This window comes from Raphanus sativus, chromosome 1 (assembly GCF_000801105.2).
Source record: "Raphanus sativus cultivar WK10039 chromosome 1, ASM80110v3, whole genome shotgun sequence".
NCBI lineage: Eukaryota > Viridiplantae > Streptophyta > Magnoliopsida > Brassicales > Brassicaceae > Raphanus > Raphanus sativus.
Genome location: NC_079511.1, coordinates 15,026,734 through 15,048,587, shown reverse-complemented (window position 1 = coordinate 15,048,587; position 21,854 = coordinate 15,026,734). Strand labels below are relative to the sequence as shown.

The 21,854-nt window shown below is 34.6% G+C and overlaps 5 protein-coding genes and 3 non-coding genes across 9 annotated transcripts; all 8 read right to left on the bottom strand.

Annotated features, from left to right (window-relative positions):
- Positions 1-1,333: 1,333 nt before the first annotated feature.
- On the bottom strand, positions 1,334-1,427 carry LOC130497862 (small nucleolar RNA Z101). The gene has a single exon (XR_008936897.1). It is a non-coding gene; the product is annotated as a small nucleolar RNA Z101 (small nucleolar RNA).
- An 84-nt stretch (positions 1,428-1,511) lies between these two features.
- On the bottom strand, positions 1,512-1,600 carry LOC130497875 (small nucleolar RNA snoR14). The gene has a single exon (XR_008936910.1). It is a non-coding gene; the product is annotated as a small nucleolar RNA snoR14 (small nucleolar RNA).
- A 61-nt stretch (positions 1,601-1,661) lies between these two features.
- Positions 1,662-1,750, bottom strand: LOC130497865 (small nucleolar RNA U61). Its single transcript, XR_008936900.1, has one exon. It is a non-coding gene; the product is annotated as a small nucleolar RNA U61 (small nucleolar RNA).
- Positions 1,751-2,536: 786 nt separating this feature from the next.
- On the bottom strand, positions 2,537-3,776 carry LOC108856997 (uncharacterized). Its single transcript, XM_056989940.1, has 3 exons — positions 3,141-3,776; positions 3,014-3,050; positions 2,537-2,761 (listed from the first exon to the last, which is right to left on the bottom strand). Exon 1 carries the CDS (start codon positions 3,774-3,776, stop codon positions 3,402-3,404), a length of 375 nt encoding a protein of 124 aa, XP_056845920.1. The 3' UTR covers positions 2,537-2,761; positions 3,014-3,050; positions 3,141-3,401.
- A 2,603-nt stretch (positions 3,777-6,379) lies between these two features.
- Positions 6,380-8,999, bottom strand: LOC108839148 (ribose-phosphate pyrophosphokinase 2, chloroplastic). Its single transcript, XM_018611999.2, has 7 exons — positions 8,595-8,999; positions 7,683-8,084; positions 7,465-7,608; positions 7,208-7,375; positions 7,070-7,139; positions 6,912-6,993; positions 6,380-6,801 (listed from the first exon to the last, which is right to left on the bottom strand). The coding sequence occupies exons 1-7, from the start codon at positions 8,730-8,732 to the stop codon at positions 6,621-6,623; spliced, it is 1,185 nt and encodes a 394-aa protein (XP_018467501.1). The 5' UTR covers positions 8,733-8,999; the 3' UTR covers positions 6,380-6,620.
- A 1,092-nt stretch (positions 9,000-10,091) lies between these two features.
- Positions 10,092-11,540, bottom strand: LOC108853290 (tobamovirus multiplication protein 2B). 2 transcript variants are annotated; one of them, XR_001949710.2, is made up of 6 exons: positions 11,360-11,540; positions 11,137-11,202; positions 10,999-11,063; positions 10,806-10,899; positions 10,591-10,683; positions 10,092-10,341 (listed from the first exon to the last, which is right to left on the bottom strand). XR_001949710.2 is itself a non-coding variant. In XM_018626720.2 (5 exons), the coding sequence occupies exons 1-5, from the start codon at positions 11,492-11,494 to the stop codon at positions 10,660-10,662; spliced, it is 384 nt and encodes a 127-aa protein (XP_018482222.1). In that variant the 5' UTR covers positions 11,495-11,539; the 3' UTR covers positions 10,568-10,659. The 2 variants fall into 2 exon arrangements, 1 of the variants encoding a protein (XP_018482222.1); XM_018626720.2 differs by lacking the exon at positions 10,092-10,341 and having other exon boundaries at positions 10,568-10,683; positions 11,360-11,539.
- Positions 11,541-11,882: 342 nt separating this feature from the next.
- LOC108846342 (RING-H2 finger protein ATL81) lies at positions 11,883-12,866 on the bottom strand. Its single transcript, XM_018619576.2, has one exon. The coding sequence runs from the start codon at positions 12,723-12,725 to the stop codon at positions 11,883-11,885; it is 843 nt and encodes a 280-aa protein (XP_018475078.2). The 5' UTR covers positions 12,726-12,866.
- An 861-nt stretch (positions 12,867-13,727) lies between these two features.
- LOC108808870 (zinc finger CCCH domain-containing protein 12) lies at positions 13,728-16,250 on the bottom strand. Its single transcript, XM_018580995.2, has 2 exons — positions 14,883-16,250; positions 13,728-14,297 (listed from the first exon to the last, which is right to left on the bottom strand). Exons 1-2 carry the CDS (start codon positions 15,748-15,750, stop codon positions 13,999-14,001), a joined length of 1,167 nt encoding a protein of 388 aa, XP_018436497.1. The 5' UTR covers positions 15,751-16,250; the 3' UTR covers positions 13,728-13,998.
- Between the last annotated feature and the right edge of the window lie 5,604 nt (positions 16,251-21,854).

The window sequence follows — 21,854 nt, the reverse complement described above, 5'->3', positions numbered from 1 at the left end:
TTGTTTATTGGTATCGGCGTGGCTCTCTTTGTTTGTTTGATGCTGTGGCTTTTATAAGAGATAATTCAACTGCAGGTTCTTGGATGTGGAAAAAAAATCCTCAAAACAAGAACTACTGCAAAAGGATTTCATCGGGTTGAAGTTAAAAGTGGTCATCTACATCATTTGGAATGATTATTGGTGTTCTATGGAGCGTCTCATTTAAGTGGTGGGAGTGAGCCGAGGGGTCTGAAAGACACCACTAGGATATCTACCAAGATGCTTATTCGAGAAAGCTAACTAAACTCCGACTCCGGTAATTCGAGAAACCGAAAGAACTCCTTAGTTTTATAAGATCTTTATTTTACTTTTAATCTTAACAATGAAAAGTTTCTCAAGTCAAGCATCTCAGCTCCATCTAAGAGAAAGGAACATGGACAGGAGGTGTGATAATGGTGAGAGATATGCATGTAGAGACGATCATTGGAGTGAGAAGGGGAAGAAAAGATAAAGATACTATGAGTGAAGCGCTGTGTGCTCTATATATGCGTTAGTTACTACATCATCAATGACATATCCATTTCCATAGTTAAATCATAGCATAATCTTTTCTATTTCTATCTTACTTATTGATCAAGCTACCCGAAACAAAAACTCTATGAATTTTAGGATTCATCTGTTTTGATTTTTTCTACTTCAATTCCGGAAACACTCCCGAAAGTGTTGAAATCCGAGGTTTTGGAGATGTGTGACACTACTAGTATCAATGAATTAGTTTCTTGTCTTTCTAGATCAGTTATTATACCTTAAGTTTAATATTATAAAGATCAGCTCGTGAGAACCGAAGTTCAAATGCACAATGAATTAGTTTCTTGTCTTTCTACAGTCATTTATATCTCCTCTTCAAGAGGATATTCGATTATAATCTTTAGAAAAGACGGCAACTCCAATTCTGGAAAAAAAAAACAAAGTTCAAGTTAGATGAAGACTATATTTCATCTCACTTATTAAGCATTAAGGCAAAACACGGTTTGAATCTTCACCCAATGAGCATGATCTACTGCAAGCAAATGGAAAAGAACCTATCAAGTTTCTTTAATACATAAGCCGATCTGAGGAGTTGCACAATCCAAGTTTCACTTCCAACCAAAACAAAACCAACACATGTTTTACTTACGGAACGGCTATAAATTAAAGAGCACGTGAAACGTTACGGAATACATTAAAAGGATTCGAAACTGCAGATTTTGCTTCTCAATCCAGCGGATTCAGACCCATATTCACATCGTTATAATACCAACAGCACCAACTATGACCTCGTCATTAAGACAATGACAATTTTAAAAAGTATGAATCTGGACATCAGTTCTCCAAGGTGAAAAAGACATCAATGTAAATTTCAGTCGCAAATTACCAATTTGTTTTATGAGATTCATCATATGACCAGTTCCAGCACACAATAACGATTCTTCCCTTACCAAGAACAAAAATAAAAAAAATTCAAAGGAAAATCACTGGGAGGGTTTCTCAAGTCGATCAGAACCTGTCGAGATATCACAATAACATCACTCAAATGTTGTCAGTGGATTGACAGACTGTGAATTGTTTATCGTCACTTCGACCCCAAAAGAAAACCAAAATTCAAAAATCTAACTGTGAAACAAATAAAAAACATTGTGTAGAAGCTCAGAACTTCTTAGAGGGATGTGTTTACCGTCAGCGATGAAGCTATTAACTTCATCTCTAGACACGGTTTTGTTCATCACAGCAGAGCTACACAACAGATCTATAAGAAAAAAAAACGAACAAAGGAAAACCGAATGTTTATCTTTACCAAACCATACAACTAAGAACACCGACCCAAATGACCAGAGTTGCAAGGAAACACTTATAAGTAACAAGGTAAGGCGTAAAGACTATATATGCGCATAGCCGCGTTTAGAAAACCTAAATTATTCTGCCCAGGTCTTTTCTCAAGCTGGCATGATTTTCTTTTTTTGTTTTGTTGTCAGCCAACTTTTGTATTAAGCCCATGAAAGGAGCCTGGTACAAGCCCAATATTACAACTAATTGACACAGCACATACACGTGTTAAACATTATCAAAAACAGCAGAGGGCAACATTAACGACTAAAGCCCTGTTTGTTTCTCCATTTGTTATTTCCATTCAAATGCTTCATCTATGTGATCTATTTAAATGATTCATTCAAATTTTTGGGGTTGTTTGTTTCTCCATTTAAATGAATCATTTGAATGAACCATTTGAATGTACTTTATGTTTGTTTCTCCATTTGTAATTCTCATTCAAATGAGTTTAATAACCAAATTACATATATGCCTCTATTTTGGTTTAATCATATGTTTGATATTAATTTTACCAATACTAAATTTTATTATTTAGTCTAAAATATATTTACACTAAAATTATTTTAAAATTATCATTTTGACATTTATAAAATTTTATTTCATAAAAATTTGTAATTTCATTCCTTTATTTAAAATTCATATATTCATTTATTTATTTAAAATTGCATAAACTTCCAAACAACTCAAAGTAGAACTTAAATTTGAATAAATGTCTAAACAATTCAAAGTAGAAACACAAAATAGAAACTCAGATTTTATAAAACTGAAATTTAAAAGATGGTTTGCAATCCAAGTAACAAGTATTTGATCACAACCTGAAATTTAAAACTGAAATGATATTTCATTGTCTTTAGACCAAACACAAGCTCCCACACTCCAAGCAATATGTTTATCCCACACTCCCACACTCCACTACCTGCCATATATAAGAGGTTTTGGTCAATCAACAAAGGGACACAAAAATTCAAAAAAAAATCCATAAACACAACTACACATAAACCACACAATCATATATCATCATTAACTGATAATAAGATCCATCAATGACTTGAAAGTACAGAACTTCACAATGATCAACTGAGCAATTCAACAAGACTACAAGACTACATCCTAATCTCCAGCAACAACAAGACTATTGAGACAACTTGCGATTCTATTAACTGCTAACCTGAGTTCTCTAGCTTGCCAATTGCGATTCTTCTAACCTGCTAACAAGATTCAAACCAGTATAAGAACCATATTTAACAGTGTAACAAAACTGATCTCATGAACACAAGACTGACATTTAAGCATACCTGTATGATGCTAGTATGGAAGTCTAGTTCCTCTTGCCATCTCCATAGTAATACAGTGACGCACACTCTCCATCACTCTATCACCTTGCGGAATGTATCGAACATTGTGATCATCACCATGTGGTTCATATGATTCCACTCCTTCCCGATGTGTAAAGTCACTATCTTCCCAACGTGAATCTCGAATGAAGTTATGGAGGGCCATTGTTGCTGTCACAATCTTTATCCATTTCTTCAGCTCGTACTTGGGATGTTTTCTGTCTAGAATCCGCCACGTCGCCAACCTTCACCTCGGTTTGTCCTGACTAATTGCCTATCAGTATCAGCTGATTGTACCTTACAAAGTTCATTCCACCAGTCATCCGACATGTCTATGAACCCATTTCCATCAAAACCAAGGCCAGTTCTCTTGTTAATCAGTCGCTTGTATTTAGTATACTGAGTCTTGCAAGTGGTGTGCTTGATCCCAAATTTTTTCCAAACGTGCCTTTCCCCATAAGCTTCATAAAATTTGTCAATGATACACCGTCTCCCAGTATCATTGACAGTTCCGTTTCGGTCATTCCCTTTCAGCTTCTCCTCAACTCTCAGTTGGAGGTAGAACCGAGTTTGCTCATCAGTCCATGCAAGACTCATATAACATTCAAATATTCAATATGCAAGACTCTTATAACATTCAAATATTCAATGTGCAAGACTGTTATAACTAAACTAAGAGAACCATTCAGTTTAAAAAAGTACTTACATCAGTACCAGGGACAGACGTCATTGCTCCAATTATCTGCAAGGCATGGCCAAGCAAGTTATATAAAGCAACATCAGAGAGAGAGACCAGCAGAGAACACAAAAACAAAGCACGATGAGATGGGGGGAGAAAGAAACCTGCTTCTTCGCCTTGGTTCGTCCGACTTGAAACCTGCAAAAGAGAAGAAGCAAGATGATGACAAAGCTAGCCAAAATCATTAATATGATCAGAAACATGGTGCAGCAAATGTGACTACTGAAGGAATGATTGCTAAAACAGTTTGTGCTTGACTACAAACAGTGTATCCTCATTGCTCATATAGCTTACAAATGAACTGGTTATGACCCTAACATTCTCAAAACCAAGCAAACCCCATCAAATATTTCAACTCAGAGAACTATACAAACCAAGCAAACCCATCAGTATATCAACACATTCTTAAGCATAAACCCATGACAAATTCAAAAGAGAAACCCATATAACAGAAGCAAAGCCATCAACTCAGAGACTGACAAACTCTCTATGAACACAAGCAGATCAAATTTCGAGATCTCTCTATGAACATCTCAAACAAGCTCGTAACTCTCGACCAAGTGATGAATCTATAGAGATGTAAATGAAGAAAACTCGAGAGAGAGAGAGAGAGACTTCTAGAGATACCCGAGAGAGAGTGAGATGCGGCGAGATTGAGATGCGGTGAGAGAGAGACAAACGGAGAGAGAGAACCGCGAGAGAGAGACAGACCCACGAGAGAGAGACAGGCGGAGAGAGAATTGCGAGAGAGAGAGAGAGATCCGGCGAGTTTGAGAGAGATCCGGCGAGTTCGAAAGCTCAAGCTCCTTTCATGGAGTTCGAGAGAGAGAGAGAGAGAGAGAGAGAGAGAGAGAGAGAGAGAGAGAAGAGAGAGAGAGGAGAGAGAGAGAGAGAGAGAGAGAGAGAAGAGAGAGAGAGAGAGAGAGAGAGAGAGAGAGAAGAGAGAGAGAGAGAGAGAGAGAGAGAGAGAGAGAGAGAGAGAGAGAGAGAGATCCGGAGAGAGCTTAAGCTCCTTTCATGGAGTTCAAGAGAGAGAGAGAGTCTTTGCGGCTGGCGTGAGTGGCGTGAGAAGAGATCGAGACTGAAGAAGAGATTAGCTAGGTTTGTAATATTCAAGTTAAATGAAGGACAATATCGACATTTCCGAATTTTGACTGAACCAGTTCCAGCCAAATGATCTGATTCGGTTCAGTCAACTGGTTTCTAAAATTTAAACTACACTTTAAAAAGTCATTCAACTGATTCATTCGGATGAGTGGTAGATTTTGTGTCCAAACGAACAAGAGGCTCATTTCCATCCGAATGGATCAGGTGAATGGACAAACGAACAGGGCCTAAGATTTCACTGGAAATGTGCATCGACAATGTTTCTTTCTTCGGTTTCCAGAAACGCTTCGTCATATGTACCATAGCTTGATCTTTTTGCATGAGATCTCCAAAAATAACCTGCTTTAAACATTGCGGTAGAATTGGTTAAAGCGGCAAAGTTAATTGTAAGAGATGAGACACCTATGATTCGAGACTTTGGATTGCAGTATGCGCGATATTATTAAATCTTCTGAAGAAATTTTTTTTTAGGACAAGGTTATTGTTTTTGGTGGTAGATCAGAGACTGTTTTGACGATTTTAAATTCATCATATCTTTGGAAGCATTGCAAAGTTTTGAAACTAACAAAAAATATGAAATTATTTGCTGGTTTAACTGATGATGCAGTAGAAGAATTTGAATCTTTATCAAAATAGATTTTGAATATTGAAGATGGAAAATAAATTTGCCTAACGACGGCCAAGTTGAGATTGATATCTCTTGGTTTTGTTGATAAAAATAGCAGAAAAGATCCTATTCAAAGTTCCAAACTATTACAAAAGAAGTTTATAGACAATCTTTTAGAACGTTAACATATAAGAATTTGTATAGATATCGAGATATTCTGACTCCCACAAATAAATAACATAACATATAAATTTGAATAATATATTTTAAAATATGAAAATTTGATATACAACTGTGTTGTACTAAATATTCAGGCAGAAAATCAATAGATATTTATAATATTTTTAGCGTTTTGAATTTTGTTTCATTAATTTAAATAGTTATTGTTGAACAATTTCAAGACAATTATTTTTTTTTAATTTTGAAGTTGTTTGGATGCTAAATTTAAAAATGATTAATATAACTAAATATATAAATCTGACTGAAAGATATCCAAATACCTAAAATACATATGTTCATAATTTTCCATATACCAAAATCTCGAACCCATTCAAATATTTAACTAATTTCAGCCAAATTTAATACTTACTTTTTTTCTGATCATATTCGGTTTTCGAATTCGGCAAAAATCTTGTTTTTTGCCGAGGCCTACTTATTTCGATATTTTCTTCATGCTCAAATATAAATTGATCGTATATAATAATGAGATCGCCAGTTTATAAATCATAAATCAAGAACATTTCAAAAAATGTAAATACTAAAATTATATATTATTGATACCTCCTAAAGTCTAAACTAAAAATAAGATGAAAAAAGTAGAAATCAGACAAGTGACAAAGTATGGGTGAGAAAGAGAAGCAAAACATAGTTAAGGGCTATTAACCAAAAAAAACATAGCTGAGGGGTATAGGAACTGTGAATAGAAGAAAGAGCGAACGTAAACCAATTCTAAACCGAACCCCTTAAACCGATTAACAAAAACAAAACATCAAAGGAAAATGCTACTAACGGAGCTATCATCATGGACACGCCAAATTGTCTCGCCCAGAAGATTAGCCACCGATAGAATCGTCAGCTGCGGGAAGTAATTCTTCTCCGCTACCGGTAAAGTATTCGTCACTATCACTTCTTGCAGCAAACCGCTCGATAACCGCTCTATCGCAGGCGGACTGTCACATTCATTCATTCATTCAAGAAAAGAAACTCTCATATATCAGATGTTTACATGTAAAACCAATACAGAAGAAAAAAAATTGTGAGTTCGAGCTAATGAGTTAACCTGAAAACCGCATGCGTGCAGCAAGCGTAAACCTCACGAGCCCCCTCCTCATGTAATAGAGCTGCTCCTTTCACAATGGTTCCTGCAAATAAATAAATAAATAAATAGTTGGTCACGTGTTGACAGAAAATGTAATTTTACAGAGTTGTTAAACAAACCAGCAGTATCAATCATGTCATCCACCATTACAGCCACTTTCCCTTTAACATCACCAATGAGGTTCATCACCTACGTGGCGACAATAAGAAACTGAGTATTTAGGAACAGAGAAAATAGGGTGGAATATGGAATTATACCTCAGCAACATTGTGGCCATGGCGTCTTTTATCAACAATAGCGAGTGGAGCATCAGATAATTTCTTAGCAAAAGCACGTGCCCTGGCTACTCCACCAACATCAGGAGAAACCACTACCAAATCCTTTGAGGATATCGACTTGCTAGCAAGATAATCTAGTATCACAGGCTGAAAAAAAATAATCACAAAATTTGAGTTTAAAGATCATTAAAAAAGGAGACGAAAATAATATCAAGAACGTTGACGTTTGAAGTTACCTGGCAATAGACATGATCCACTGGTATGTCAAAATAACCCATAGACTGTCCTGAATGAAGATCACATGCAAGAACCCGATCCGCACCAGCTTCAGTTATAAGATTCGCCACCAGTTTAGCAGCAATGGATTCACGCCCTTGTGTCTACAACAGTAATTTAGATAAGATTAAATTTAATTGAAACCTGATCTATTCACAAAAGATATCTGATACCTTACCTTCCTATCAGCTCTTGCGTATCCAAAATAAGGAATCACAGCGGTTACTTTCTTAGCCGAAGCCCTTCTGCAAGCATCTATCATGATCAAAAGCTCCATGAGATTCTCATTAGTTGGAGTGCAAGTAGGCTGCACCAAGAAGACATCACAGCCTCTAACACTCTCTTGTAGCTGAACGTATACCTCTCCATCAGCAAACCTCTTGATGCTGATCTTCCCAAGCTCCAAACCCATGTACCAAGCAATTTCCTGAGAAAGAGCTGGATTTGCAGTGCCAGAGAACAACTTGAGCTTGGTATTGACTCTACTGGCCGATTTCTCCAACCGGGAGGAATCAAAGTACTTTGGAAGTGTCGTCTCATTGATGATTGGGACACGAGCGTTCCCGTTCAAATTGCATTTCTATCAAAAAAAAAAAAGGACAACGGAACTATAATTAAAGAGGTCTCTTTCTTAGCATTATCTCTACAGAAAAAAAAATTAGGTGTAACAAAAGAGTCAGTAAAGTTTCCAACTTTTTTTTTATAATTGATAGGGCATCTGAGATGCAGCCCAACTCATTTCAAAGGGACAACAATAAACAACAACTAGTCCAGTTCAAAATTTTTAACGAGGCCTAAAGAGGCTAAGACATGCTCTATCTTCTTCTGGCCAAAACATACACAATTGAGTTTCTGACAGAAATTGAACACCGACATGTTCAAGTCTTGACCTAAGTTTATAGTTTTAAACTTGTTCTCCTCACTAAAGAGAACTCAAAAAATATATAAAACAAAAAGCTTTTTTTTTTTTCAATTTTCAACATCAAATATTCCAGGATTTCAAAAAAAACAATAACATATTTATAAGGTAATGTATATATCAAATTCATCTATTGACGTGAGAAAACCCAAAAAAAAAAGGAATGCTCACAGCGGAACCGGAAACGCAGATTCGGGAGCGAGAGTGGGTGAATGAAATGGAGGAGCGGGAGAAGAGAGACGAATAAGACGCGGTCATGTACGAAGGAATCTTAACGCCGGGAGGAGAAGTCAGTGCCATCGACGCCATGAGTAATGATGATGCGTCTACAGCACCTGAGACTTATAGATATATATACGTAGGGGAAGGGAGAGTATCGGATTCGAAAGGGAATTAGGGTTAGCGTTTCAGGTTTGGTGTGCGAGAGACAGAAGAAGAAGAATTCGAATTCCAATTCGAATGTGAATTCTTCTCTCCTTTTGTTAACATCAGGCGGTGCGGCGAAAGTTTTTTTCCTAACTTTCTCGAGATTACAAACACAAATTAAAATATTCTTACTGAAACTGTGTCGTTTCGGTGGAACCTACTTGTCTCTGCTGCTTACGTGTCATATAGGGACTTAACTTTAAACGAGTCAAAAGAACAACTTTATACTTTCAGGAATGTCCCCATTCAGTTGTATTTCTTTCTTTCTTTGAACAAAAAAAAAGTTGTATTTCTTTCTTTACTAGTTTACTTTGTAAATTTGTGGTGATGTTGGCCCAAAAAAAAAAATAATAAATAGATAAATTTTTGGAGATAAACACTATACTTTCAAGAGTAATCTAATTTGAGTTATGTATTTTGAATTTGCCTGATAACTGAAAATATTTGTTTAAATTTTATTATAAATGTTATTAAACATTGACATCTTCACATACAGTGAAACCTCTATAAATTAACAATGTTGGAACTACACCAAACCTATAATTTTTTATTAATTTATAGAGATTATTAATTTATCGAAATACTAATTGAACCAAAAAATTTAAAACTATGAAACTATATTAATTTATAGAAATTTAATTTATAGATTATTAATTTATAGAGGTTATACTATATGTGTGTATTCGTACATACGATAATATCTATTGTAGATATATACAAAAAGTATTACTCAATTTAATATAATAAAATTTCATACACGTTATAAATCTGATACAATCAAAAGATTCTATTATATCTAACAACTTGGAGATTTTACTATTTCTTTTTCTAAATACTTTCAAGAGTAATCTAACCGAGTTTATGTTGTTTGATCTCATAATTTGCCTGATAATTTTGGAAATTTTTGTTTTGAATTAATTATAAATGCTATTAAACTTTGACATCTTCTTATATATGTGTATTAGTATATATATCCAAGATTCTATTATATCTTACTTATTTTCTATTCTTTTTCTCAACATGCTACAAGTACAAAGATATGGTTTCTCGTAACTCTACAAGGATATAGCTAGTTTGATCAACTTTAAAATATTTTTCGTTTGATTAAATGGTAAAGCTTCTTAAAGATCACTCTTTTTTTTATCAAAATTATAGATCACTTTTAGATTAGAAATATGTATGGTGAAAGTAGGTACAACTTTTATTGAAGAAATTCCTCTTATTTTTGTTTAGCTATATATTTTAGTTCGACGGCCATTCGGGTAATAATATAAGCTATAGTTGAGTGTGCAGAGCGGGCTGTACAGGAGGACGTGTCGACTAGCAAGAAGAATCCAAACACAAATTCTAAATAATCTCATTGCTTGTCTGATTCTTTAATGCCACTTGTTTCTAAGCAGTTTTCATGCCACTTTGGGATTCGACAGAAGACTACTCGGTTGTGGGTTCCTTTTGGCCCGCTATACAAGTAGACTGGTTCACATCATCAATACTGGCCATTGCAACACAGAAAAGTGCACATCTTTGAAAGAACAAGTCACTTAATCAAAAAGGTGAAGACGTGATTCTACTTCTAAATCAAAAAGGTTTCAACTTGCAAAAGACTTGTTCTAAAACAACATAGAGATTGCGCAAAGCCTTGTTTCTACACGTTAAGGCCATCAAGTTGGGATAAATTTGCAGTCACCAAAGTCAAAATTTGGGACCAGAAGGATAGAAATATTGGATAGAGAAACTGTACCTTATGAAAAAGTTTAATGGAGAAGAACATATGTACTACTGAGGAAACAGTTATCTGAAATGTTCAACGCTACTCTGGAGATTGATTGTTGTCCTAATGAGGAAAAACAACAAAACATATTATATGATAATCTCAGATCGCTTTGCTAATAATAAAACAAAAAGTAACAGAATGAAGAAATTCATTATTGCAAAAATAAGAGATTGAGTTTATACCACGACAGGGGATAAGTTAGATTGTCGAAGAGCACGAAGCTGCGTGCTTTCCATGTTTTCAAGTAATTGGGTTACTGTGTTTAAATGAACTCCACTGTGTTAAGAAATGAAACTTGGATTAGAAGGGAACAATCTCTTATTACATTCCTCAATAATTGATTATGGTACTTCAAAAATAGGTAATAACTCAAACCTGTTCAAGCCGCTTTCTATATGGGCATCCAAGGATGAAATCACTTGAGGAAGCTGCGCCAAGGCCTTGAAGAGAAAAAGATAATAATAAATAAGAAACCAGTAACTAACTATATATGCTCGAACAGAAGATACATACTTGTCCAGTGGCCTTAGTTAAAGAAGCTTTGGCCAAAAGATTCTTTGGGAGCTTTGCCAACTGGGCCTGCACAAGGCAATACTTAGAGCAAAATTATACTCAAAAGGCAAAAGCTAGCTATTAAAGTTCGACATGAACAATGCAGATTTGGCTCAATGGTTCGATCCAATCACACGATCTACATTGGTGCACGCGTTAAGGCCTACGGGTTTCAAGAGTGAACCTGAGCAGAAGAAGATTGACGCATGAGATGGAGAAGGTTAGCAGTAGAATTAACAGCCTGCGATATCTGATCGGCGACTACTGCCTTCGCCGTTTTATCACCTCCTCCTCTTGCGTTCTCCGATCCCGTCGCCATATCTCCCTGTTTTTTCCCCCTTCGATTTTTTTTTAACAAATGGCAAATCTTCGAGGCGTCAACTTGTAAATAAATATTTTTTTATTTCTCTCCCTCTACTTTACATTAATCTTATATTTGTCCTGGTATATATTTTTAGTCAAATTGGCAACCCTATGTAACCGGAATTGGACTTCCACGTTCGGTATATGAAAACAAAACCGCAACAATGAGTTTCTATCAAAAACATATCTTGTTTGTATTCAATTACACATTACTACAATCTTCAACATCTTCAAATTGTATAACCTATGGTATAAAAATATTACAAAATTTGGACGTTTAAACCAGCTAAAGTTTAGATGATAATATATTAATATTAGCCTAAGCAAGTTCAGATTCTTGGGCTTTATCCAACTGAGTAAGTTCCCCTAACGCAATACATATTCCTGTTTGGTAATGTCCTCTTGTGATCTTCAAATTGACATTCTCCAGATATCTCAATATGTATCTTAAACTCTTCTTTTTCTCCTTCTTCTGCTGCTTCTTGGTCGTTTTCGGTCTTAACAACAATAGAATGTCCAGTAGAATGTGACCTCCAAAACCGCAAATTCGATTCTTTCATTCTTCTTTCGTAGCTTTCGATTTCGTCTGTTTGATCTAAACTACCAATGGCAGTAGCCGTAGGATGCTCCTCGTGGACGATGATTGTCAACGTATCGCGGGAGGACAAAGGCTCCTCATGGCTTTCAGATCTGACCACGTCGATTTCAGGAACATTATTGGGTGGCTTTTCTAGCTGGTCTACATCAAGTTCACGTCGGCAAACGGGGCAGGTCTTGTGTGATTCAAACCAAAGATCAATGCAGATCGTGTGAAAGAAGTGGTTACAAGTCGAAATGAGCCTCATGGTATCATCATCCATAAAGTCTAGTAGACAAATGGAACATTGGTCCATCCCACGATCTTTCACCGAGTAAGGAAACTCAGGGAAAGATTGGATGATCTTGGAGTTGAGTCCGGTGTTTTCAGGTGGAGTAGAAGGTTCTACGAGGTTACTGGGACGGTTACGGTTTCGATGGTGGTTCCAAGTGGTTAAGAGTTTTTGGAGAAACGATCCACAGTAGAAGAAGGAGAAGAAACCGGTGAGAACGATGACGATAAGACCACCGGTCAAAACTATGGTGACCGGCGTGGATACAAGGGTGTGGACTGGTGTGAAATTATTTGCTTCGGTCGTGGATATAGACATTTTGAAGACCGTGGTGTGATGGGAAAATACTGTGACTGGTTTCCAAGATTGCTTGAGGAATAAGAAAAAGGGTTTGTTTTGAGGTTGCGTGTGGAAAGGGTAATATCATTGGGGAAGAGTGAAACGAGGAGAAAGGTAAGGTGTGCGTAGTTGCTCAAAAAAAAGGTAAGGTGTGCGTCTCAGAGCTTTTGAGCGAGTCTTTGGTGAGAAAAGGTAGGTTTTATTTAGGGCCAATAAATAAAATTTTTTAATTTATAACTTGAATAGAAATTCAAAGAAATTTGGTAAAATACAAACTCAGTACTCTTTATTTCATAATAAATGAGATTCTCACATTTCTAGATAAAATTTAATGTTGCCGTAAAAAAAAGATAAAATGTAATGTCAATTAAAATTTGCAACCAATTACAAAATACTACATATTTTTCTTATTGGTTAGACTGATTTTATTTAATGCAATTTTATGTAACTAAGATAAACTGTATAGAAATTTGTATTTTCTTAATTTTTGTGTAAAAATTTTAAACATCACTTAAAATGGTACAGAGGGAGTATATAAATTTGTGACTGAGTTAAATTTTCTCCTTTTGTATTTTTTAATTATATATCTGTAGAAGATTAAAACTTTTAAATTGGTTCATTTGAGTATTATTTTGCTCATTATGACTTTTATCTTTGTAAATTAGTCAAACTATTAATATATATATATAATTTTTTAAAGTTTGGTTAAATACGAATGCTGTTCATCTGAAAATGTAAATATTTGTAAATTAGTGAAGTTATTTAAAAAAAATTTACATTTTTTTACAGTTTCTTAGAATTTTTAAATTGTATGAAATATCCATTCTGAAATAGATCTTTAAAATAGAAAATTTAACCAATCAGAATTTTCATATGTTAAGTTTTTTTTTAGTGTTTAAAAAAAAAAACTCCACATAAGAAAAGCTTTGCCTCGGTTGCTACTGGAAGTAGTAATACATGGTAGAATTGCAAAAATGGAAGGATACAAACATACATGATGACATTTCAACTTCATAAAAGTCATAAAGCTACAACAACAACAACAACAAAGGGAGATACAAGCATTACAAAGATTACACAAACTCTACAAACAAACTGTACCATCATCACCAAAGTTTAAAGTCGGAAAAAGCTAAAACCCCAACTTTCATTTTTTTTTTTCTTTAGAAAAGCGAGGAAAAGAGACTGTAATATTCGGTACCAGTTATCTAGCCGATCTGATCTGGAGAAGAAAAAAAAGGAGACACCTTTCTCATTCAACATCGTCAATCCAGTCACCATATATCCGACTGATTTTCGCTGGTCCTTTCCATTTCTGATGAGTTCTGATCCCAGGCTTCTGCGTCACCGCACTAGACGCTCTTTGCAATGCCACTCCACTGTGGTAACTAGCGTCTGCATGATGGGAAACGACTCCCGGAGATAAAAGTGTCGTCGTTGTGTCTGAATGTCCTTTCGGGTTTGGTCCGGTTTGCTTTATATCTGGATTGGACGATACTCCTCCGTCTTTGCCTTCTCCTTCTACTAGCCCTCCACCAAATCTATGCAACTCTGCCAATCATAATAAACACTAAATTCTTTAAAGGCTACACGACTTCTGAAATACCTAAGGTCATAAAGACTCAGACTTATAAGAAATTATATACTATAAAAGGTAAAGTATTAGCCATCAAAAGTTTCAAGATTTCAACTTTGAAGCAATTTATAACTCAGCCATGTTTCAATCCACTGTCAGAACCAATTAATGATGCTGTTCAAGAGTCATGCAACGAGCTCAACTGATACAAGTGACACACAAATATAACTCGTACGCTTTGCGCAATTTTTATAGCATCTTTCTAGCTTTCCTATTTATTCGTTAGCCTCCTATCGCCCTTATAATCCATTCTCACTAGTCCATTCATCAAACCACCTTTGATTTGAACTTCTACTTACTATTATTATAGTAAGCTATTAACTAACAAAAAGCTAATCAAACCCCTCTCGCCCACAAAAGAAAGCAGTTTCGTAAGATACATAACCGATAAACTCAGCAGATGAGATCTGATCATAGCTCTTAGCTTAGAGCTTGACCAACAACAAAGAGACCACTTTGTTCATCAAACAAATCAGACGAAAAAGACGGTAACTTTTTACCTGCAGCTCCATGAGCAAAATGACACTTAGCACCAAACGGACAATACCCAGTAATCTCCCATTTATTGCAAATCCTTGTCTTCCAATTAGAAGGCTTCAAAATATCAATCCCACTTCCACCACCACCACCACCACCACCACCAAGCACCACTACGTTGCTATTACCACCAGCACCACCACCACCACCGTAACCGCCAGGGCCTAAACTAATCGCAACGCTTTCTCTATTCCTCGAAGCCTCATCGTGCAGAAACGTGCAGCTCTCTCCATAAGGACACCCTTCTTCAGTGTAGAACTTCTTACAATGTCTTCCTTTAAAAGATCTCCCACCCTCCTCCGCCGTCGACGACACCAAAGACGGGATCTGATACTCTTCCCTCGGCTCAACCGCAGTAGTAGTAGTAGTAGTAGTAGTAGGAGTAGGAGTCCCCGAACCCGATCTCTCCTCCTCGTGAGCAGCCGCCACGATCTCCTGCCAGTTCGGCGGCGGACGACGGAGCTCCTCCACGGTGTGAGCGAAGTTGCAGTTAGTAACGTACGGACACGTCCCGGCTCGGAACTTGCAGCACAGCTTCGTCTTGAAGAACATTTTCCCGATCGCTTTGGTACGGTTGCTCGCCGCTGCTGCTGCGGCTGCGGCGGCGGAGGAGGAGGAGGACGACGGAGAGCCTCGCGTTTTCTTGTTCGGAGGACCATTGTCGCCGCCGGAGGAGGAGTTATCGGGATTCACCGCCCAGCCGCGGTTGTAGTCATCTTCCGTGGCCCAGACGGAGGTGTCGCCGAGATTCGGGAACCAATTCTCCGGGGGAGGGTTGTTTGTGGGTATCACGTGGACTACATCTCCGCTGGATTCACGCCGGTGACTCATCGTTTTGGAATCGTAAGAAGCTCTAACCCTAATTTTTGCCCCAATCAATTTGTGAATTCCACCAGGTAAATTACGGGAAAGACGAGAAATTTCGCGGTTTCAAGAGATGGGCATCTCGAAAGCATCAAGTTCCGACAAAATTGGAGAAACCCAAGAAAGAAAGAAAGAAAGAAAGATATTAAAATGAAAAGCGATAAAACTGGAAAATGAAGATGAAGAGATAACAGAGATGAGTGAAGAAGAAGTGGCATAGGTTAGTAACTAAAGCCACTAAACACAATCGTCGTCCAGATTTGAAAGAGATTAGCAGAAGGTATTTCCAGAAATCATTTTCGCTGAGAAAAACAAAAAACAAATCAATTCAAACGTGTGTGTGGGACATTGGATGAGGTCTTTATTCGGACAATAATTTAACCAAAGCTGAGCAACAAGTTACCCCTCATGTGTCTTAATTAATGTATTTTTTTACAACAAAAAAGTTAGTGTCATGTTACAAAAAATAAAATTAGTGTTTTTTTTTGTGTGCACCGTCTTAATCTATGTACTTAAGTAGATAAAAGTATTTATAAGATCATTTTATAATTAATATTATTTTTAAAATATATATATATATATATATAAATCTTTATTACAATTTAAAGTGATATTTTATATAACAATAAGTATAAAGATAATTATTCTTGTAAAATATGGAGAATATTAAATTTGTGTCTACTGGAAATGAAATTAAAGAGATGTCAAGAAGTAAAGGAAGATTTATTTTTTTACACATTAAGGATTATCTGCGCTTTGCATGGAGTTTTTAATATTTACTAGATGCGATGTACGCGTTACGCGCGGAAAATGTTCGATGTTTAATGGTTTACGATGAAAAAATGGTGAAAATATAATTTTGGTCAGTTTAACTAATTGCTTCTGGATGAGTCAAGAAAAAAACTAATTTTACATGGAAATGTTTTTGTATCCATAAGTAATTATATATTATTTAAAATTTATTTAAAGTTTTTCTTTGGTTTTTGAACAATATATTTTATGTTATTAAAATATTTAGCAAATTATAAAGTTTAACAATATTCTGATTCTACACACAACCAAAATCAGTCGGGTAAAGTACGCACATAAATATATGAACATACATATAGATACACACATTTTTTTTTAATTAGAACAATACATATTCTAGTTAATAAATTATATTGTATGTTTTTCTTTAGCTGGATTAATCTCTGTGATTACTAATACAAATGCGACACCTATATACTATTAAAACAATAAATATATAACGTAAGAGTTAACATGAAAAAAACTCTTTCAAGCGTCTCGAGTTAAGCTTTGGACGTATTTATGTTTTTTCATCCATGTTTTATGAAACCCTTTATCAAAAAAAAATCTATGTTTTTCTTTTGACTAAAAACTATATTGTAACATTTTCTTTGTAAATACTATTAAAATTAATGTATTAGTTTGTCAAGAAAATAATACAATGACACTTCAAAAAATTTGAAAAAGTATTTCTCATATTTCTTAAGAAAATACATACCTTCAAAAGATTTGAAAAAGTATTTCTCGTATTTCTTAAGAAAATACATACATCTGTTCTGTAGGATTTGGGGAGTGTACCAAAGGTAGCAACTTAGTGTTGTGATTAACTTTATAACTGAAAGTTAAAGCTACGAATGTGACACTTTCGATTTCTTAGGTTCACCTGCCAAAAAAAAACAATCGGTGACCTTGAGTTATAAAAGAAAAATGGGGTTCCAATGAGGATGATGTCTGCTCAAATTTCAACTCGCTGCAACAGCAACTCAAATTTCAACTTGACCAGCTGACCTTCTGACCCTGCAACATTAATATATTACCCAGCAAATTTAATACTGTTGACCCAAGAAATAAAAAAGGGACCTACTATGTGCTTATATAATGTATCTCTATGCAAGAAAATTGTACCTTTTACCCAGTGTTTTGAAAACCGGATCGGACCGGCCGGTCTGACCGGTCCGACCGTGACTCGCTGAAGAAGCCGAGTCCGGTTCGGTTTAAAACCCGGATTTGATAAAAACCAGTAAAACCGGCTGAAACCCGGTAAAACCGGTGACCCGGTTTAATTTTAAAACCCGGTTCTTAAAAATTAACATATAGTTAAGTGTTTTTAATTATTACTAGCTAAAATTTAATATTTTATAATTAGTGTTCAACTATCACTATTTAATTGATTTTTTATTTTTCTAAGAAAAAATGTGAAAAATATATTTTTGACTCTTATATATTATTTTTATTTTACCATATTCTTAAAATTTGAAATGTTAGTTGTAAAAATAAATAAATATGATTATTTTAGCTGTAAATCATTTGTTTTTTTTTTTAATTTTTAGTTTACATAGTAATCAGATTTATGTTTGTTGTTTATTTTGAGTTAATAAAAAAAGAATAGAGAAAGTATTATATGTAGAAGTAAAGTTTATATAGTATAAATATATAATCATATACATTTTTATATAAATAAAAAACCCGATTCGACCGGTTAAACCGGTGTAACCAGTCAACCAGTAACTTCACCGAATCGGTGTCCGGTCCGGTTTTCAAAACATTGCTTTTACCAAACGGTTGTCATATTTTTCTTGATTCCGAACGAAGTAGTCATGAGGGCAAGTCTAAATTAGGGAAGGGTCTCTGTCGGTGAAGGAATAACAACCTGCACGGAAATAAATCAAACCAATAGACTCCAAACTGGAACTTTGTTCCAAATGTATATTTTGCCTATGCAGCTTGCTCTCAACCTCTGAATGCTTGTCAGGGTCCTGGATGTTCTGACCAGAAGTTCCAGGAAATCTGCAAAATTAGTTGGATCATTCAGGTCTGGCAATGGCATTATATCTAATTGGATACGAAATACCTTCTCCTCGACCAAAACCATATTGACACCCATCGGCTCATCTACCTTCTTGAAACCATGTGCCTCCGACACCCTCTCCTTCAACTCAGTGAAAAGAAACTGCGTATTAGTCATTGTTAGAGAGATAGTAAGCTACGAAAAGAAGGCAATAACAATTTATCTGAAACAACTCTTCGTGGGTCTACTATATATACAACATCTTAGTACACGTTGAGAATGAATTGAATAGGATGTAGTGGGGAGCTATGATTAATTGCAATAATTAACAGCAGTTATGGTTTCAATTGAACTCGATCAGAAGCATTACCGGGACGACGCGGAATATGCAATGTTCATCGAGGATATCATAGCCATTGCAGAGGAACGTTTGATCGGGACGGCGGAGGAACGGTTGATCGGTACGGCAGAGGAGCCACCTGAATCGCCGGTACGTTTCATCGGCTCGGCTCACGAAGCACCGGATTTGCCACTATGTTTAATCGCCTCGGCTCCGTCGTTTCCGTTTGGTTGCTTGGAGTTAAGATCGCCGGAGACGGTAATGATTCACCATTAAATCCATGATTAAAGAGTAATAAGGTGTCGGGAGAGGATTGATTGATCGTGAGAAGGAGGATGAACGAATATAAGGAAGAGGAAAGGTCTCGCAGTTGATATCGCGAGATTAGGGTCTGAAGAAGAGAAGACGATAGGAAACGGTTCTGGGCTTCGAAAAAATAGGAATGGTCAAAAAGGCTTCTGTAAAATCACGAAGCCCATTTACACAAACTCATATCTGACGTGACGTGGCGACATACCTCCAATGCTACTGGCTAATTTAATTAAATGAGATAGACACTCTAAGGGAGCTTCATATTCTCCTTTTAGTAGTGTTATTATAGATATAACAATGCAAAATTGATGTTGTTCTTAATAATAACTAGATCTTGACCCGTGCGACCGCACGGGTATTAATTTTCAGTTTTAATTTTTTTTTATACTCCCTCTGTTTTTAAATAATACATGTTTTGAGATTTTCACACTTTTTAATAAAACATATTAAAATTTACTTATTAGTGCATAGTTTTTTGTTATTTTATATTTTCTATATTTCTAAACCAATAAAATTTCAAGAAATGCAATTAATGTTTTTGAGATTCACAATTATTCATAATTAGTTGACAAAAATTACATTGAAAATATGAAAAATACATCTTTTTGAAACAAAAAAAATTCCTAAAACATACATCTTTAAAAAACAGAGGGAGTACTAAATAATATATTTATAATATTTAATCGTTTTATATTGACTAAGTTAGGGATGGGTATTTGGGTATCCACTCGAATTCGGTTAAAATCTATTCGGATTTGAGTTTTTTGAATTTAAAGATTCTACCTATATTCAGGTATTTATAAACTTTGGTTCCGGTTTGATTCAGATCTTTGCGGGTTTGATAACCCGTTTAAACTATTTTTGAATTTTCAAAATTTATATATCTTTAAATTTCCCTAAATCTAAAAATAAAAATAATATAACATGTAAATTTGAGTAATGTAAGCCAAAGTACCTAAATTAAAAATTAAAATAGGTTTAACTTGAATATTTGGATGAAGAATAAATATATATTTTAAATATTTTTGGAGTTTTGATTATTGTTTATCTACTTTAAAATGTTTACTTTTGATTATTTTTTATATTTCAAATATTTTAACCAACTTAAAATAGCTTATATCTTGGATATTAATTCGAAAAATAGCTAACATATTGAAGTATATAAATATGATTTAAATACATTTGAATATCCGAAATATTTCGTTCGGATGAAGTTTGGTTATGGTTCTCTAGATATCAAAATGGTAAATCCGTTTGGATATTATCTAGTTTCGGTTCAAATATGCTAATACTTTTTCGTTCAAATTTTTTAAATGAAGAGTTGATATTATAATTTCCAGAATCGTTTGTCTAATAAAAATGTATTTTTTTTGAATTTGACATTGATTTAATGGAGAAGTTAATGAAGTGTATTTAATTTAAATTTAATTTGGAAAACACATTAATTGAAGTGGAAAAGACATCATTAAAATAAGAAATATTATTTAATGTCAGTGGCATACCATTGTAAATAAAAGTGAAAACTAAGGGGTATTTTATATGGGTACTTCTCTTTTAATAATATAGATATGTTGTAATCATCCATGTGATCAGGTCCCTGTGATCAATATCAATATCACCCATGTGATAATATATGATAATAATATATATTATCATTTTCAAATAGTTTTGTTTTATAAATTATTAAATGAATTAAATATTATATTTTGTAACTATAAAATCATAGACACGTGAAAGTAGCGTTAGCAAGTTTTTATTTTCAATTTTTTTGTTCTTTGTAAGTTTGGGTTATCGATGTTATTTGATGAAATTTAAGTAATGCTAAATTTATTTTTGTTATATAATATAAAATACTCAAGATTTAATAAATTTAAACAAATGTTGATTAATATTTTATTTAGGTCATTAAGAACATAAAATGTTGAGAGAAAAAGACATAATAATGTGGTCTTTTATTTAATTAATTTTGCTAAAATGTGTAGTGCTCCAGACTTTCTGACTATTTTTTGTAAATTAAATACTAATTTAAATACTACATATTTATTATAAATACATAATTACCTTTATATTATTTATAAAATTTACAATAGAACTTTTTAAAATATTATGTAGATTGTTTGTTGTATAAATTAAAATCAAAATTACTCAGTGGAAAGAGGTTAAATTAAAATCTAAAACACATAAATAGTTTATAGAGTTGTGTAGTTTTTGGATTGCTTATAGGCTTTTGACTATCTTTTCATGTATTGAGCATTGTTCATACAACAATACTCTCCAGTTCTTTTTCAAAAAAAAAAAAAACAATACTCTCCAGTTGTCTTCAAAAAAAAAAAAAATAGTCTCCAGTTCCTCCAACTTTTAAAATTTTATAATCTTCCTCCTTTGCATTTTCACCCTTCGTTTTCAACCTATATCCCTCACAACCTTGACACTTACATATTTTGATCTCCTACAAAAGACAAATATTTACACACGCATCTCAATATTTAATTTTTACCATTCTCAATAAAAATACAAATCCCACGAATGTACCTCTTGATACATTAATACAAAATCTTGATATTTTGTTTGCACGGCCACTCATACTCATAGGGTCTAACTGGTGACCAAGGAATTAAGAGG